At 33.3% G+C, this 20,659-nt stretch overlaps 1 protein-coding gene across 1 annotated transcript in view; it reads left to right on the top strand.

Moving 5' to 3' along the window:
- LOC119828971 overlaps positions 1–18,880 on the top strand; it is a 53,281-nt gene extending 34,401 nt beyond the window's left edge. The window contains exon 4 of the mRNA XM_038351313.1: positions 18,259–18,880. Coding sequence (XP_038207241.1) covers positions 18,259–18,669 — 411 coding nt within the window. The 3' untranslated portion in view covers positions 18,670–18,880. The remainder of the gene's footprint in view (positions 1–18,258) is intronic.
- The last annotated feature ends 1,779 nt before the right edge of the window (positions 18,881–20,659 follow it).

The following is a 20,659-nucleotide window of genomic DNA, read 5'->3' as shown; positions in this document are numbered from 1 at the left end:
TCATCGGCTCGAAGTGATAATGTTTTGATGGACGACACGCGACTGCAGTTGGGTTTTTAGCTTTCTTTGATGTTTCTGAGAAATACGTTAATATACGCGTCTGTTTCGTATTATAAGAGCAGAGAAAATATAAATTATTAGATGATACACGAACATTTAAATTATTACCAACAAGATGACATACAGACAACTTTGGTTATTATATTTTAAGACGTCTTGAGACATGCGTGTTGCGAACATCGTTTGAAAGATACTTTGTGGATTAAATAACAGAAATGTGACATTTTTAACAACTGTTTATTCTTCGTGACTTTTGATATTAAAAAAATTTTAATCCGACTCGAATGAAATCTGAAACGGGTAGGAGGAAGATGTGTATTTGAATTAATTATGTTATTAATGGCTACTTTTTTATTCTTGGTTAAAAACTATCCTTCCAATAAATACTGCATAATTTACGATTATGATTTTCTACAAAAAAAGCTTACCAACGTCCCATGGGGAGTCGTACCAGTTCGAAATTTTAAAATGGCAACAATTTCCCATGAAACGCAAAGAAAACGACACCAATCGGTTGGAAACCAACAAAGTAATAAATCAAAGAAAGAAAGTACAATCGAATTGTGAACTACCTTCGTTTTCAGTAAAATAGATTAAAAATGTCAGCTGCAAAATGTCAAAAGACGGCTGATGAACAAATTATAGAAATAGTTGTTAACTCCATAATTTGATGATATTAGTGTATTGTATCTTTTTTCACATCAGTTATATCATTAAAGCTCATTCAATAAATGTATTTATAGCAGTCCAATGCTTTTCATCTTCTAAAGCTTAGATATTTTCAAATACGTATCCAAAATGTTTACGACTACCCTCAAAAAAGCAAATTATTTACAAGTCAAGCTTCGGACCATCAGTAGCGATTTGAACAGACTCAAGCAATTGATTCTTTTACAGCGAGCACGTTTCAGCCCCCCCAGTCGTAATTGATCTATTCACTCGATGCGAGCGCGATAACGCACGTCCTGTCCGCTCGCTGGAGTGTCGGTTACTGATGACGCGCCATTTTAATTGTCCATTATGCTTAGGGCTGCCACTGTTGAGTTTAATTTTTTCGGTAATTAAGATTTATTGTTTAATGATTTATGTGTTATGTGATTGGAAAGAAAGAAATTGTGTTTCGTAGGGTGCCCCTGTTAGATATAGCGATTAAAATATAGATATACAATATGTACATTAAAGCTCGTCCAATATCTGTTACATTAGTACTTTAAAATTATTAGAAGGCAATTATGCCTCATAGTGTATAGTGCTTGTTTTAGAGTACTATCATTTAGATCAGGGGTAATTCGTAGTATTAATTATATAAGTACAGTAATATGATATTGCACCGCTGCTCGATGCACCCGGCAGCTAAATAGTATGTAAAAATGATAAAGCTAATTTTATATGTAACTAGCTGCGCCCCGCGGTTTCACCCGCGTAAGTCCGTATCCCGTAGGAATATCGGGATAAAAAATAGATGTTGGCCGATTCTCAGACCTACCCAATATGCTTACCAAATTTCAGAGGAATCGGTCAAGCCGTTTCGGAGGAGTATGGCAACGAAAACTGTGACACGAGAATTTTATATATATAAAGAAGATATAATGAAACTGGAGGGTAATTTAAAATTATCCTTTATAATATAGTGCTATTGTAGACATTGAAATACCAACAAGACATGGAATCATAGTTAAATAACTCAGAAATCACAGTAATTACGTGGAGTGATCTTGTTTTTACGAAAAACAAATCTGTCTTCACTAGAAATGAGACAATTAATTAGACAGATCTAATGTGAAATAGAATCGAACGTTAGCCGTTGGAAGCGTTGCCATGAGGCTAATTAACGATGGTATTATATTTCGGATCTGCGAGCTTTATGGCTTGCTAAGGGGATCAATGGAGATATTTGTAAGGGGAAATGATGATAGGGAACTTATACAATTTTGGATCATAGAATGTATACTTCCCTCATCTCAAGCTAGGTGCAGAGTATTAATGGAGCTTGGTAATAGTAGTTATTTTCGTTAATTACTTTCATTTTATCTGCAAGAAGTAGGTAATTGAATGAAGCAGCACTTTCTGATAATCACTGGTTATTTAATTAATAATATATAATAATAAATTGACTTAGCTACAAGTTTTAAGTCACAACTTTAAAGGATAAATATCAAAATAATAAGTATACAAAGAGATCGTTAGGCGTAATGGAACCGGCTTCAAAATAACAAATATACATATGAAAGCATAACGAAATATTTTGTAAGGTTTATTACATGATAAACATCCCCAAAGATATGAAACGCCTAGTACAGTGGGTAAGAAAAAATGTTATTTTCAGATTCTTAACTCCAACCGCGCTTGACTGATTTTTTCCAGCAAGTATTAATTACAATAATTCAATCCACACAATCATTTGTCGATACTCCGTCCACCGCAGGCCTGACTGACACGCGGTTATATCTGCCGATATATCTATATATATCGATATCGAAACAAGCATAATCTATGGCGCGATACATTCGACATGATTGATAAACTGTGTAAGCAAATAGATATTATGTTTTGTGGCGGTTTAAACTAAATATAGTTAGCGAAATTAACATTTAAATTGGTTGCAATTTGAGTTTATAATGATACTGCACTGTTAAGTGTCAATATTGATTGTTTTAGAGTCGATTTTACTATCTTTGTTTAAAACTTCCGTCTAATAAAGCTTTATACAACATTTAAATATGTCACTTGTAAAAGACAGATAATTTAAAAAAGGTCATCTAATAACATATCCGATTGTTTTAGTGTTTTTATATTAATTAAAACTAGCATTAGGCTTAAATTCTAAAATTAAATTTGTGAAGACCTTTCTTGACTTGCTTCTACGATGGATACTTGCTTTTTAATTAAATTTAGGGTCTTTTTTGTTATAAATGTGCGTCAAAAAATATAGTGAATTTGACACTGGTAAATAGTGACAGCCCTGAATGGATGACTCGAGAAATTTATAATTAAAAAATAAATAACAAAAATTGTATTACAAAATTAACAATGTTGCTTTAACATTACGGAACATGTCTCAATGCTTTTATGTTCATTAGTTTAAAATATATATGGTCAGAAACTTTCATCCCCTATTGCAACTCTTTAAAATTCTAAATCTCACTAAATTTCATCTAAATAGTGCTGTGGTATAGATAGTAACTGATAAATCGTAACAGACATGCATACGCTCTTTGGTATTTTTATAATCGATTAATATTAAACGATAGAAAATCGTAAACGTGTGAGCAAGTATATTTTTCCAACATCGGTTAAAGTGGGGTGGCGGAGGCCCATTTCCTTTTAATCACCCAGGCCATTCCTTCTTTTCGGTTGTCTATCCTTTCCTTATCCTTTACCCCTTAAAAGCGGGCCAGGCAACGCAGAGGCACTACCTCTGCGGAAGTTCACGAGCGGTGGTGATCACTTACTATAAGGTGTCAAAAGTCAATATCTGTAATAATATTTAGACCTACCTGCGAAACTTCCACTAAACACATCCAAATGCAACACATACCTATGAGGTTACAACATAAATCCATAATCGATTATCGAAATGGCTTATATGAAACCACAATCAAATAACTCATCGATTATATGTAATTATGCTATATGTACAAGTCACCACATTCGCCACAAGCAGTCATTGGGTATGGGTTACCTATACATAGGTATAGGTATTCAGGTATATGCAATGCTGGTATGGGTATAGACCCATACCAGCATTGCTTATCGTTCCCAATTTATAGGCAAACTAGCTGCGCCCCACAGTTTCACCCGCCTAAGAATATCGGGATAAAAAGTTGCCTATATGTTATTCCAGTTGTCCAGCTGTCTACGTACCAAATTTCATTGCAATCAGTTCAGTAGTCTTTGCGTGAAAGAGCAACAAACACACACACATCCTTACAAACATTCGCATTTATAATATTAAAAGAATTAGTAGGATAGGATTGTTTAATAAAGAAGTTAGGTATTATTGACAAAACAGAATAAACGCAGAATGAAAATATGTGAATTTCGTATCAACTACTTTCAAAGCTTAAGGTGTAATATGCATAAGAAGAAATTTGCTTATGTAATAACTGAAAGTAAATAAATAAACTGTTCATGAACATAGCATAGAGAAAAATAAAATCATTAATTCAGAATCATTTTAAAAGCATAGCATAACATGACACTAAAACTACGCGAGTTCAATTTTACAGATTTTTATTTTAAACTTTATAACCTACATATCGAAATTAATCTTAATCTGATTCGCAGCAGCAAGTGTAGACCAAATTATATGAAAATATTTAGAATATTAGGTTAGATGGAACAATTTTTTCATTTAGGACTCTTAAATTCGTGCTTTATTTCTGGAATTTTTATCGTTAAATATAACCTTTCAAATACGTTACTATTTAAATGTTAAGCACGAATTTTAAGCAAGCACCTGAACAAATAACAATAATAATATACTTTGTTTTGTAATATAAAATCCACGTCCGTCGGCGGCAAAAATTTTAACGCATCAATTTTTTTGGTTCTTCTTTGTATCGAACCCGTGAAAAGTATTTTTGGTAACCAATTATGCACGAAAATACCCTAAATTGTAGGTACTATTGTATTGGAAGTTTAAAATAATAAACCGACGGCCAAAAAGCGAAGGAGGTTTTCAATTCGACTGTATCTTACTTGTCTTTGTTATTTAATAACTCTGTGGATTTTAAACCGACAGACAAAACAATTTTTGTATTCGATTAGTGTAAGATGTCGTAATTTGTTTTCATTTTAGAATTTGGTGTGGCACCCACCCAGGGACGGGATTTCTAGAAATAAACCTTTCCACTTCAAAATATTAGCACAAATCGACCCGTGCTTCGCGTATATTCAATGAAACGTTTAACACAGCGTATTTTTAGACATCAATTAACAAAGATCGTCGTTTCGTTTAAATACAGGGCCGATATCCAGCCGATAAGATAGCCATCTTAACAGGCGACCACCGGGGCGGCCATTTGCATAAAAATCTTAACCATGCGTTAATTGCCTTTGAATGTTGTCTAGATGCGCCTTTATATAGCTAATTACTTATTTGAATATAATTGATATTAGCTTTGTATGGGTTTTGTTACTGCTTAGGCCTTGTTTGGTTTAATGTGGTGGAAAAAATGAAATAGAAATTTTATTGCTATTTTTAAATTGCTATTTTTTATTTCGGTGTGAATCTTGTTCAGTAGGTATTGTCACGATTTTAATCCTACTAATATTATAATTTATGCGAAAGTTTGTAAGGATGTGTGTGAGTTTGTTGCTCTTTGACTCAAAAACTATTGAACCGATTGCACTGAAATTGGTACGTAGACAGTTGGACAACTGAAATAACATATAAGTAAATTTTTATCCCGATATTCCTACGGGATACGGGCTTACGCGGGTGAAACCGTGGGGCGCAGCTAGTAATGTTGTATTTAAGAAATTTAATCTAACTCGCGGTACTAAAATCTTTATAATGTCATAATTATTATCAACTCATATATGTTTCCACTGCATCATACGAGGATTCACAAGCTGCCACGCTGGCCAAGTGCAGTGTAGCGGATGTCACATGTAATCGAATATGCTGGTTCCCTCATAATATTATATTTTCATTATTTCATTTCATTCAATATTACATTAGTGTACATTATTTATACGCTGTTTTTATTTGCCAACCCTACTTTACACTCCCTATGCAGGCATAATAACGCCTTAAAGACGTTTCCATATTATTTAAATGCTAAATACTTCCATACATTCTCATTAAAACAACACACGTTGTTAGCAGATAGACCTAATCGAGCCTAATTAGAAATAATCTAGCTCTTCGCAGGTACTGATTTGTTTAAAATAGGAGATAATTGGTATATTAGCTATCTTGTAGGACCTAATGGATACAATTAAACTTATACGAATATTTTAATTTTTTATAACACACTAGCTTTTGCCCACGGCTTCGCACGCGTTTAATTTGAAGTAGCTAATAGATGTTATCTCTTAATATATAAAATTCCCGTGTCACAGTTTTCGTTGCCATACTCCTCCGAAACGGCTTGACCGATTCTTATGAAATTTTGTGTGCATATCGGGTATGTTTGAGAATCGGCTAACATCTATTTTTCATACCTCTAAATGATCAGAGTAAGGCAGAACAGCGTTTTATTTATTTATTTATTCTTTGGTTGTCGTTTGTCGGAGCTAGTTATACATATAAACCTTCCTCTTGAATCACTCTATCTATTAAAATACAACCTATCAAAATCCGTAGCGTAGTTTTAAAGATTTAAGCATACATAGGGACAGATAAAGCGACTTTGTTTTATACTAGGCATTGATTTTAAACTTCTTGACAGAAGGAAATAACATTATTCCAGCGTATAAAGCTTATATTTATCTCGTCTGTGGTTTTAAACTTCTTTTTATACTCTGAGCAAACGAGTTATTGAATGTAGATGAAATCCAATAGAATTTAACATACCTTTTAAAGAAAATTATTTATTAAGACACTTTTTGAAACTGATTTTGAAAAAACTGATTTCAATTTTTTTTTTACAAATACAAAGCCACATTTGTACAGTCAACCCGGACGGAGCCGGTGCAAGTGTCTAGTTTATAAGCTATTAATTGAATACTACAAGGTTTTTAGTCTTATCGATCGTGTTAGCGTTTGAATGTCTGTATTTGCATCTTGAATAATTTAAACTCCCGAGTGGCCTTCGATAAATATTAGACTGTGTAATCGCTAGGAAGAAACGAATGATGAATTTAATAAAAGTACCCAGCTATATGCGTTAAATTGCTACTTATGCATGCTTTGGAACCTTGAAAGACATGTTTTCGCTACTGACACAATTATCAAACCTAATACAAAACAATTCACAATTTCTTGCAACATAAAACACTGTAACAACAAGAATTTTGGCCAACAAGCCCAGCCCACTTGATAAGCAGCCAAATTGTTGCTACCAACACGTTGTCCAATCACAGCGCGGTGTTCTGCGGCCTAGAATCAAACAGCCAATCAGCGATCAGCGTCATGCCCACGCGCATGTGCCGTTTGCAATTCAATTAGCTTTAATGGTTTCGTGGTTGAATGTTATTTTCTAGTTTTTTACGTTTCAACCAGGTGTAGAAATTATTTCGTTTGAATGTTTGTTCCTTGGTCACTTCAGTCGATTAATTTGTTATTCGGTTATCAGTATGAAACATATTTTCACATACCTAGTATGAAAATCATTATAGCCCGGTACCTAATCATTAATTTCTTTTTTTATTGTACGTAAAATACTATAATATAAGTAGGTAGGAATAGTAATAAATAAAATGTTATAGTGGGAATTATAAACGGTGAAGGAAAACATCGTGAGGAAACCGGCATGTCCAAGAATTAAAAAGTTCGACGACATGCGACATCTGCCAACCCGCACTTGGCCAGCGTGGTGGATTATGGCCTGAACCCTCATAGGAGGCCTGTGTCCCAGCAGTGGGAACATATATGGGCTGATGATGATGATGATGAGTGGGAATTACTAGTTAGAAAAATTGCCTCCTTCATGTGCCTTATACTCGATCCGTTGACAATGACGTTCTGAAACTAGTCGTTGTTTCTGTAATAAAAGTAAATAAAAAACTTAAAGTGGAACCAGAACCAAAAAATGCTCTTTATTATATAAATTCAAAACTCTAATAGTTATCAATTAAATTCTCTTGCAGAGAGGTACAAAGTCCACCGATTTCTTATTCCTCGACAATTTCTAATGCATGATTAATTTTAATATCATCAGAAGTTCCTAAATGAACGACAAACACATGCAAAGAGATAATTAACACATATTAAACCTTATTTACCAAACTGGAACACTGAGTGTGACGTGCTTGGAAAACTTGGTGGCGTTTATCTGATATCTTCCTAGAAGGTATTTAAGGTAACATGAAGTTAATTTAACTTAATAGTTATGATAATATCCTATATACGAAATATATCCTATTATATAGCGGAAATGTTTGCTTGTGTGTAAGGCAAGGCTCATGGACAATAGATTTGAATGAAAGTATTGTTATCTAATGGATAATGGATGGTCCATTTATCGAGGAATAGGCTAGGCTATATTCTAACATCGCGCTTCAACCACCAGGCGTGGAGGAGTAGGCTATGAATAATGATTGCAAAATGCTGAAATACTGTTATTTTTGAGAGCTGCCGAAGTAAAAAGTTGTATGGTTCATAATAATGTATATCGTTTTTTACGCGAAGAAAACCCAGAAATAATGTAAATTTTTCTTTGTTATTTATGTGGTTTTTTATGTTTAATTAGATCGCAATATTCAGCCAAGAAATACTACAAAAACTACAGTAACATTTTAAACTCACATCAAATCATCGACAAATAATTACGTCGTAACTAATTGTATAATTCTATTTAATGATCTGTGCCTATACATGCAAATTAACCTAGACTTCAAAGCCATGCCAATAGAATTAAGTAGATAATATTATTGACTAGGTAATTACATAAAAACCAATGCTATCACTGCAATATTCTTATTACACACGTTATTAAAAAAAAATGTGGCTTATTTACCAATATCTTATATTACCTTATGTACCTACCTAATGTAAAATTTCTATAGTTATTACTGTGTGGTATAATTATTCAAAACTGTATTTAATAAGATTTAGTTGTGGCCGTTTGTTTTTATCCAGAAGGAAATCTACAACAGACACTCTGTCTTTTGGGAGAAAAACAGAGCATAAGGGATTTTTACCCTTTAATAAAACCTCGTTGGCCATTTCCAATGTATATTAGCATGGCCTACGGGATCTCTTATGGAATACACCATTGTACCCACATTTCTGTTATGGTTTACACCGACTTACGTACATTTTATCAACTCCATACTACCATCAGAATATCAATATAGTATCACCTATAAAGCTAATCGCCCACAATGATTTCCCGAGCAGACAAAGAAGCCAAATATTCGAGTGTTTCTCCGAAGCAGGTAAACGTTTCCATAGATGATAGTACAGTGAATGCATTAAACTTGGTGCTCTGCCAACCCTCTTGAGCCCTGCAGCCAAAAACTGCAGGCACGCCAGTTATTACAATCTCAAATAACTATTATTATTATTTCTATTGCTAATCTAAATATATAAGAATAACATGTCACATTGTTTGTCCGCGTTGGACTCCTTAACTGCTGAATTGATTTTAATCAATTTCCACACCAGGTGCAGTTTTATCAAACTTAAAATATAGGATAGTTTATATTATTTTAATTATAATTAATGACGCCCGGGTAAGGCGGCGCCGGGGTGTTCAGCTAGTTAAATATATAGTTTCCCTCCCGGTTAAACGTAGGTTTCAGATTTAATTAAAAGTGGGATATATGCTATGTTTTATATCATATAATAAATATCGAAAGCTACGAAGATTTCTGGCGATGAAAGAATTTTTCAAAAGAGTCGTGTAAAGATTTTCCTCTATATTACTTAAATTTGCTAATGTTTTATGGAGGATCAATAGGCCCATTCACTTTTCATTCTTGGGTACCAGACCATACCTTTCGTCCCAATTAATCCTTTTCTTATTCCTTGTGTCTCAAAAACGCCTGATAAAGGCCCTACCCCTGCAAATGCTCTTGGGTGATCGCTTACCATCAGGTGTAGGTTTATTCTCAGACCTTAATATTAAATACTAGCTGCGTCCCGCGGTTTCACCCGCGTAAGTCCTTATCCCGTTGGAATATCGAGATAAAAAGATTTCCTATATGTTATTCCAGTTGTTCAGCTATCTACGTACCAAATTTCATTGTAATCGGTTCAGTAGTTTTTGCGTGAAAGAGCAACAAACACACACACATCCTTACAAACTTTAGCATTTACTATATTAGTAGGAAAGGATTAAAAACAAACGAATCCACTACCAATATATTAATTCTCCGCGAAAAGCCTTAATTTAGTGTTTACAAAATTTAATTTACGGGTTTAATAACTGATCAGATAATTAAACCGGTCGGCCCATAAAATATAAATATTTAATGAAAGCTTTGTGCCCGCCGCGTCGTTTAAACTCGTTTTAAAATAAACACCGCCGTAATTTCGCGAATATCTCTGTTATATGGCGTTTTAATAATTATCAAATCGTTCCATTGCTTTATTAAATAGGTTATTTAATGTTTTGCGTTATCTGTGGACTTATTTCTTATGTATCCTTTTTTTATCGGGATGCTTTTAAGAGACTTTGGTTGTTAATAAATTGTTCATTAACACAAATGAAAATTGCCAATTATAATTAATTATAGATTCATCGTCTGTTTTATATAATAAAATTCGTTTTTACCACAAAAGGTCACCAACGTTTCTGAGGAAACCAGATTGAAAAATGGGTCTTAGTGAGATTGGAATGATGGGGGTGGAATTAGATTTAAAGTTATATTGGTATGTGGTAGTCGAGCATGCTTCGGCACGAATTGGGCCAGCTCGCACCGGGGAAGTACCACACCCCCACAGAAGACCGACGTGAAATAGCATTCTGCTGTGTTTCGTTCGGTGAGTGGGGAAGCCGGAGGCCCATACCCTTTTCCTTACCCTTACCAGTCCTTTCCTTTATTCCTATCGTCAATCCTTTCTTAATCCCTTCCCAAAAAGTCGACAATCCATTTGTAGAGGCGTAAGGTCTGCAATGGACCTTATGTCTAACAAATGTTCATGGGCGGTGGTAGCGGTTACCATCAGGCGTCCCACCAGCTCCATTGTCGACTGTAACATAAAAAAAAAGCTTTTATTATAGGGCTTTTCCATTTCGTAAAAGAGGTAGTTTTGAATGTTTTATATTATTTAATTAATAATTAAGATAATTATCAAACGAAATTCACATTTTTACAATAAAACAATATCATTTACTTACTATCTGTACTGGCTTCATTCGCTTGTAAGGAACCCAGCTAAAATCTATCTAAATTTCACACAGATCCCAACAGGTTCCTGCGTGAAAGAGAAACAAACATCCATACATACTTACAAACTTTTCGTTCATAAGTGACATTACTTGCCCAAGTTAATGGATCAAATGTAACAATACGCTCATTGCGGTCAAAGCAATACCTAGGTATAAGATGGGTCTATATCTAGCCATAAACAGTTTACCTAAGCCTTTGATCATATGTCACGCCTACAGCTAATCAACCGAATAATTATGTACATACTAATTAAGCACTTGTAATATCATGTTACTGTGTTTGTTAGTTGTGTGAGACTAGCTGCCTCACCTGGGTTTGGCCAAGATTACATAAAACCTAATAGTATGAAGCTGATGTTTGCTTGTTCGTTTGAGCTCATCTCAGTAACTACGAGACCGTGAAAGAGAAGGAATAGTAGTAGGTATTTAAATATAAAAACACTAAATACTAAACCTTAACTTATTTCACACCCAAAATACCATTAAATCCATAAATCTCTATTTAGAAAATCAGCTACAACATAAGTATTAAGTATAAACTTACAATTCGATACGTTACTTTGATATTCCTAGACGCCATATACAATCGATCTAGTGCCTTAAATAAAACACTAACGTTTATAGAACGAAAACAATAACCTACAATAGGTTAGGTCATCGATTGCTTTGATAAAACCGCCTTCCAAATCCACAAAGAAGCAAACTAAAATAACACTTAAGTTGCATTATTAAAGTTCATATTTCAACCGAATGAAACTGTTGAACAAAAGACAGAAAACAAAACATTTAAGGCCCACAATGTCGGACTCGACGATCTTCACTGAATAATTGTTAGATTAACGAGACTTAGTCATCCCGCCAAGTGAGATAACGTTAGTGATGTGCTGCTTATATCGGTTAAGTATGAATCCTACTAATATTATAAATGTGAAAGTTTGTAAGGATGTGTGTGCTTTTATTAATCTTTTATGCAAAAACTACTGAACCGATTGCAATGAAATTTGGTACGTAGATAGCTGGACAACTGGAATAATAAATAGGCGACTTTTTATCTCGATATTCCTACGGAATACGGACTTACGCAAGTGAAACCGCGGGGCGCAGCTAGTTAGTAATATTTAATAGAAACGAGCTCTTTCTTTCTTAATTCTGAAGTGTACAGGAATTGTTTTAGTAAGTACAGTGCAGTGTAGAATTATAGTTGATGTCTAGGATATCGGTGTAAATATATCTCTATCGGTAAGTATTATATTTCAAATCAAGATGCCAAGAACCGTCAGATCAACCAGGAGTCTCAATTTTAAAAACGCTGAATACGTTTTGTATTGAGACTAATTGGTAAAATTAAAAAACCAAAACAGATTTTAGAATTTTTTCAAAGAAGTGATTAAATAAACAAATAAATAAAAATCATCTTTATTAAAACGATCATGACACTAGACCTGAACCAATATTTCGTCGTAGCGCTACTATTCTTTGTAATAAATGCCTACAGGGTTCCTACAGGGTCCTACAGGGTTAGTCATTTTAAACACTGTTTTAAACTAAGTGCAGTTCTATAATTCCATCGTGATACAAGAAGATCTTAAGCCGAATATGTATACCAATACTAGGAAGTAGTAGTGACATATCTTAATTAGCTATATCATTCTGACTTTTCATTGTATACTGTAACGGAAAATCTTTGTTTTTTGGTCCTTTGATATTTGATGGCGACGCATGTAAAACGCTTGAAAAAGCGCTAGCAAGTATAAATATCGACACGGATAGCTAGTATTAGTATATCCATCGATAAGTTCCATCGACTGCGCACATCCCTAGCGATATCCTCCACTAATAGGATCGTGTATAAGCGAGCGGCCGATATTGATTGCTCCTCTCATGCAGCTGTTATTTATTGTAACCTAATTGTACACTTTTAGATTTAACTATCGCGTCTTTTGGCACTGCCTTTAAGCAGTATCACAGATATCATAATGCTACTGTTATATAGCTGTTACACGTGACTTCCAATGTTCGTGATATATAACTGTGTGTATTTTATTATTTGTGAATATTCAAATTCATTAAATAACTTCAACAGGAAAAGTGCGGTTTTAAAATAAAATTTGTACTTTTATTGTTCATAAAAACACATAGCTGTTTCACTAAAAATCTGACTGTTAACTGTTTAGTTTTTTAGTTTGATCGTAATGGTATATTTATGGTATTTTATTTGTTTCATAATGCTTGAATAAGGAAACAAAACCTAACCCCTGTTTGTTGTGTTTGTTTGATTATATAGCCTATGTACTTACTAACATTTAGAAGATTACAACGCCACCTGTTAGTAAGATCCGTCAAGCGTTTTAGGCTGTACGGTCTGCCAAATAAATGGACATACATCAAAGCATACTCTCGAAAAACATTACCATTCGGTCAGTCGGGTAAAAATAACAAAAACACATACAAACTATGATCTCTTTGAATAATTTCAATTAGCTATAATATCAATAGAGAATTCAAAACCGAATTTGTGTATACCTTTCCAATCCATAGCACAAAGGTGCGGGATAAACAGACATTTCGAAAAACCCTCTATATATCATACACGCGATAATGGTCTCTATTCATATAGCACGAAGTGTTATATTTGTGTGGCGATGTGATCACTGCCCGAGGGTCAGGAGCGAACATCAAAAGGGAACATTGCGAGGTCTATAGCAAAATATTGTTAGTTCTATATTGAAATATCGACTCGCAAATGTGACATAATGTATGTTTTGCTATGGACTTGTGATTTATAAACGAACTAGCTGCGCCCCGCTGTTTCACCCGCGTAAGTCCGTATCCCGTAGAAATATCGGGTTAAAAAGTCGCCTACATGTTATTTCAGTTGTCCAGCTATGTACGCACCAAATTTCATTGCAATCGGTTCAGTAGTTTGCGTGAAAGAGCAACAAACACACACACTTATCCTTACAAACTTTCGCATTTATAATATTAGTAGGAGTAGGATTATTACTTTATAATTGAGTACCTTTTTTTCTAAAATAAACCAATTGCCAACAAATATTTAAACGTTGAAGTTGATTTAATAGTACTACTAATGAAGTATTTTTTTATATTAAATCTAATAAATTTCATATGTTTTATATGTAAGTTGAAATTACTACGTTCCAAATATTTGAAATCGAACTAGATAGATTAGATGATGGATATATATAAAGACTTTGTAACATTATAATTGCGGTAAATAAAATAGAGCATTTTATAAAACATGATATTAACTTATTTGTTCTATAACAAGTCATGATAAAGTAAAAGTCACCAGAATTATCGACATATCGCCAGCCCAACACTAAAATCTATCGTCGAGGCGCATCACTAGTCCACAATTAGCGCTGTGACATGTTACACATATCATTGTATCACTCACACACGCGAACTCTAATGCGCAATCAATAATAATTATCCTCGTGTTTGCAAGTGTATTGTGCAATGACACGGTGACCATAGTGCGGACATTTTTGGGATAATTTAAATGGTGGATATTTTTTTATTTATTTCAGTGGGGATTATTTCAATTGCGTAATTTAACTCTATGGTAACTGAAGGTTATAATCATAAGATACTTAAGCATTTTCTTGTGTTTGATTTTATACGAGTATTATACATTTAGAAATTAAAAACTTTATAAATAAATCGTTTTTCGTCGAAAAAAAAAAGTTTTTCATTGCGAAATATAAGATACTTTAATTATATATCTACGCTGTAAAGTTACTTGTTTAATCGTAAACATCCTATTTACATTATTATTACTCCCTATTTTATATTTATCACGTTAACTGACAGATAAGCTAAACAAAACGTATCCTAAGATTGTGAAACTGACCAATATAAATTGCTTTATAACAGTTAAGAAGCTATAATATGAAAAAAAAAATAATTTCGTTATCATTCGCTACCCTCGCCGTCCAACAAAGTCAGTGTAAGTACCCAAACAAGCAGACAAACAGTTTAATTAAACGAAACCCATGGCTAGCACCGAGTCAAATGTCACATGTTAGCGAGATTAATTTGCGAGGCAATTACGCGGAGTGGCGTGGCGTTGATATATAGCCGCGGTTCTGCCTGACAGGTGCCTGTGTCTAAATACTTAGCCAGTATCTAAATGTCTATAGGAATAGTGACTGAAGACCCTATCTATGGACTCGCGGTAGGAGTGAAGATAGTATGTTTAAATCTATACTTACTATACTAAACTCAAACTCAAACATATATTCATTCAACTAGACTTCTTATGGAAGCACTTTTGTATCGTCATATTGCACAGTTATAAAATTTACCACCGGTTCGGAAGGCAGTTTCTACAGAGAAGAGCCGGCAAGAAACTCTGTAGTTGCTCTTATAAACTCCTATAATATATAAAGGTGAAGAGTTACGTTTGAACGCCCTAATCTCAGAAGTTTTTGGATGATTTTATATGTGGGAGTCAGGCACGCTTCGGCACGGACGCATCCTGATTCGGCGCTCACACGACAATTTTTATTCATTAGCCTGAATTAGCGGCTCGTTTAAGGCGCTCGAGGTGTATGCGCATTTTATTCGCTTATGATTATAACTACCAAGTAAGAGTGTATCAGGCATACATCTCTTTTTGGTCCTTCGAGCTCTATGACCTAGTGGTCTATGGATAGTTTGAGATCCGAAAACGGATATAGGATAGGTTTTTCCGGCAATCACTTCCATTCTTCCTTTAAAGCCACGTGCGAAGTCGCAGTCGGATAATAATAGTATAGTAATGATATAAAGATGATGATTTTTTTTTGTTTTGTACCCGCTGATGTCAGGAACTAGGACTACTACTATTGGACCGATTTCAATAAATCTTTCACCGTTGAATACATATCCACTAACATATCCCTTACATACGTGATCCCTGAGTGCTACATATGTACCACGGGCGAAGCCGAAGACCACTAATTGTATAAAGGAACACAAAGTCACGGAAGTTCATCCTAAGATACCAATTCGTTTCCAAATGTTACAGACTACTTCTAAGCGTATTCCAATAGTTTAAACACTTCAGACTTCCTAGGCACTCGTAGAAAACTAGTTTTCAAATCTTTGTATATTATCTCGAAGCTTAATACGTTCAATTTCAACTGTGATACTTTAACACGAGCTGTTTCTATTAATAAACCATTTATAATATTTCAAACACACCCAACGCGTGTGGTCGACTTCACATAATGTCTTTTCTTCTCTTTTATGAAGCTTATAGGAGCAGCGCATACTTTATGATACCACTTAATGTTACGACACTATCAACTTCTAAGGATCATAATACGATATTTAACAGTATCTCTGTGTAGCGCTGTTACTTGTTTGATATCAATTGAAAACATATTAGGTTCAGTTTGAGCCTAGCGTACTCGAACGGTATTTGTTTCAATAGTCATTTTATATAATTATGAGATCAACATATCGATTGATTATTTTAATGTGATTTTAAATATATGATTTTTTTCATAATAATTATACACGTTACAATTGTAGTCGGTTAGATATTATTTTTAACATTTGTAATCAGAAAATAAGTCATGTCTTATAACTAACCAGATAGCTGAACATAGTTTTTTATTTTATTTTCCAAACTGTCAGGGTTTCATTCAAACTAAACACCTACTTGTGAATTGATTTATCAGTCACGGATGATTTGGCATTTAAAGAAATTTACATTATAAAAACTAACTCCGAAGAAAAATATTATACCAACTATCATCAGATGCATTGCTCTATGTATTTTACACACTCTTTCTTGAGTATTAATGGTACCCTTATAACTACTTAAAACTTGCGAGCGGAGAGGCTGAACAAATAATAAAAACATTTCAAAGATTAACATTAAGTGTCCAATAAAACTTAAAAGAAAATATACTCCTTAATTTTAATGTCTCATTCGAAATTTATCTTATAGTTGTTTTATTATTTTGTGGCAATAAAAACCAAAAATGAAGCAATCGCTTTTATGTGACCACATCTAGCTGTTTTTCTTTAATGTTACTGCTTTTAATTGGTGCGGTTTATTATATTGTTCTTCAAACTTTGTATCATTTTAAAATAAGTAGTTCTTATTGGTCAATTAATTTATGACTTTATAATGCAGTTTATCAAAATTTAGACTATGGAAATACCAGCATAGTTTCTTAAAATTATTTATCAGTTAGCTTGTTAGTTGTAACGGATACAATGAAAAGTATTCAACCGATTTATTTAATTATTTCATGAGTAGATATATCTTAATTATATCTACGTAACCTACATCAGGACTAAAAACTAGCTAATTATAAGACCTATCGCTCTCTACAAATCTCCATCACTCCGACAACAGCATTCCAACTTACAATTTTAAATAACGAATATTAACAAAGCAAGTATGCAAGTAATTTAATAATGATTTACGTGGAATAAAAGGCATGAAAGCTACATTATCCCAGATTATTAAAACCGTAAATGCTTGCTATGTTAAACATGATACATGCCTCGCCATCGATCCGCGCAATTATCGTATGGAAACTGACTTAACGTTATTATATTAACTACGTTCCTAGGTGACTACAATGATGTGATGTTATATGAACTTATGGGCGAACGTTACATGGATTCCAATGATTACGCAATGATTCTGATAAGAGACTAAATAATTGTAAGAATCTGTTTTGAGATGGTATTTATGACACATTAGTTATATAAGGGATATTTTACAAATGAGAAATTTTTTGAAAGAATAGAAAAATTTCGATCACGGGGCGGGATTCGAACCCGCGTTGCTACGGTTAGGCAAGAAACGCGGGTTCGAATCCCGCCCCGTGATCGAATTTTTTCTATTCTTTCAAAAAATTTCTCATTTATAAAAAAAAAAGCATTTCAATGCTATAAAACTAAAAATTAAGGATATTTTACAGTTGTGATATTCTAGTTGAAATCTCATTTACCATTTCTTGCATCTCTGTCTGCGTTAAATAATAAATAAAAATAACTATTGAGAATTTTAGCTATTTATCATAAGAAAATCAACTTAAAAAGCCAACCATCTTTATCAATTGAAGTTTTTCAAAATTTGTGTTGCCATTTTGGATGATTTACCGTTTGCTTATTAAAATTATCTATCGGAAGGTAACTAAGATCGAACTTTTCTCTATTCCAGGTGAAAATCTGGTTCCAGAACAGGCGAACGAAGTGGAAAAAGAAGGACAACGTAACGAACGCAGAAGTAGCCGAAATGAAACAACAGAACAAACCTCTAGAAGACAAGAAAGAAGACAGAGAGGACCCGCTCGCCCTCGACATGTCAAAGAAGAGTTGCAATAAAATACTCAGTGAGAAATTAAAAACGAAACCCACGCAAAACGTGCTGCCGAAACCCAGGAGGGTGGAGAAGGGGGTGATTCTAGAAACGATATGTGACGCGAATGACATAGAAAGTAGGATATCAATAACAAAAATAACCAATAAACTCTCCAGTACAGATTTATCAGAAACGGGCGTGTCTGTCAAAAGTTTCAACCCGCAGGACGAATTGAAACTCGACGCCCTTAGTGGAGACTTGGAGATGTAAATTAGATTAAATTATTGTTTTGCGATCTCTGCGTAGTGCCTCTGCCGAACTGAATGCAAGTGAGCTGTGAAAGTTCTCATGCGATTCATTTTGTCCTTTTTAAACTGATGATAAACATGTGTTTCGATTAGGTTACAATATTATGTTCAGATTTATTCAAAATAATTAACATTTAAACCCGTTTTCATGTCAATTTTAAGACTAAAAAGTGATTTGGAATTAAACTCGCCAATGTTATTTTTTAAACAAGGATCCGTCCTTTAAAATGAATATTACTTACGAGGATTTCGGGGTTAGGAAAATATGCAAATTAGCTGAATCGCTTACTATTAGGATTTTGGTCATCACGTTCTGATAAGTAGATACAGCTACAAACCATATTCAGAATCTAAAATTATTTCGATCAAAATCTCAAAAGAAAATTTTTAAGCAGAAATCATGAATCAGTCGAAACATAAAACTGCAAGGTACTTTGAATTGAATGCATAGAGATAGCTATGTCAATTATTATACTTCATTGGTAAATAAAATATTATTAAAACAGGATATACTTACGGTGATAGTGTATTGGTTTCATGAGTTATATCATTATTCTGATTTGGATCGCCAGAATTAAATAATTTCCTTACCTACGTTTGTTTTGAATAAGAACATGTGAGACAATTTATTTAATGCTATCATATATTTTTTTTAGTTTTTTTATTATGTTTATTATATATTTATAAACATCATCAGGTCAAAAGGTGATAAAACCAGGGTCGGTTTAAGCTCAAGGCAACAGACACGATGTAGTTAAACATGCAATTAGACAATTATTATGCCTTGTTAATCTGTATACGATTAGATAGATTATAAATACCAGTCAATAAGCAGTATTATAATATTTTTTATATTTTTAGTCTATTATTATTGGAATTAAATTAGGTGTAAAGTTTGGTTTTGGTACAGGCTAGAGATCGCAAAATACGCGTAAGAAGTACAATTATCGGTTATCGCTTATGATCTGATTATTAAATTTGAAGACATGAAGGGTGTTCCGTTTTGTTATCCATACCAATGCAGTTTTGTTTTCCCTTGTAACATTTTTTGTTTCTTCTCTTCATACAGAATATTGTATTATTTTTTTATTCCCATTAACTTACCCACACTAAAGATTTATCGTATTCGTATTTTTTAAACCTTTTTATTTATTATCAGTTAAATCTAAATCTTCTAGAAATAAATGTAAGACTTATACTACGATTTCACCTTTGTGTCTTCGAAACCAGTCTCAAAATTATAAATTGTCTAAGATTGTAAATTTTTCGGAAAAAGGGTAATAATGTCTCAAATCTTAAGTAATGTTAAATCGTGTAATAGTGTTTGTATGTTATTGTATACATTGCTTTCGCTTTTGTTACCTAACTGTACGTTCTATAAAATTATTTAAGAAATAAAATATTCAATTTTGAAAACACGCAGAAAAGCATTTAGACAATATAGAAATAATTATACAAAGGAACAGATGACAAAATATATACAAATCTGTCGCAGCCTGATATGTAATATTTATATTGAAAGTCATTTCTAAAAATATTGTTTCAAACAGATTTCTTCTAAATATGTATATTTATAAGTGCTTTTAAGTTTAAATTACAGAATGTGCAATAAAATCGGTCTGTTGTAACTATTAACACGTCATATTATACTCGTATATATAATTTCTAGTCGATATTGCAATGTCACTGTAAAAGTAACGATCAAAATTATTTCTGTAGGCCCCTAACCCCTGTTTCGGAATTTCCGTCCTGTTCTACAAACAAATATTTCATTTTCTATGATATATTAGATAATTTGTACGTAGCACTGGATAAATTATATTAAATGTAGAACTTTTCGAATGAATTTTGAAACAATAACTTGAACGGGCACTCTAATAGGCTAATAAAAGTTTTAAATTGAAATTGGCGCCAAAAATTCGCCATATTATATTTGAATACTTCTTTTTTTA

The sequence above is a fragment of the Zerene cesonia genome, chromosome 9 (genome assembly GCF_012273895.1).
Source record: "Zerene cesonia ecotype Mississippi chromosome 9, Zerene_cesonia_1.1, whole genome shotgun sequence".
Classification (NCBI taxonomy): Eukaryota; Metazoa; Arthropoda; class Insecta; order Lepidoptera; family Pieridae; genus Zerene; species Zerene cesonia.
Note: the sequence above shows the minus strand (reverse complement) of the source record. Positions and strands in the feature narration are given on the sequence as shown.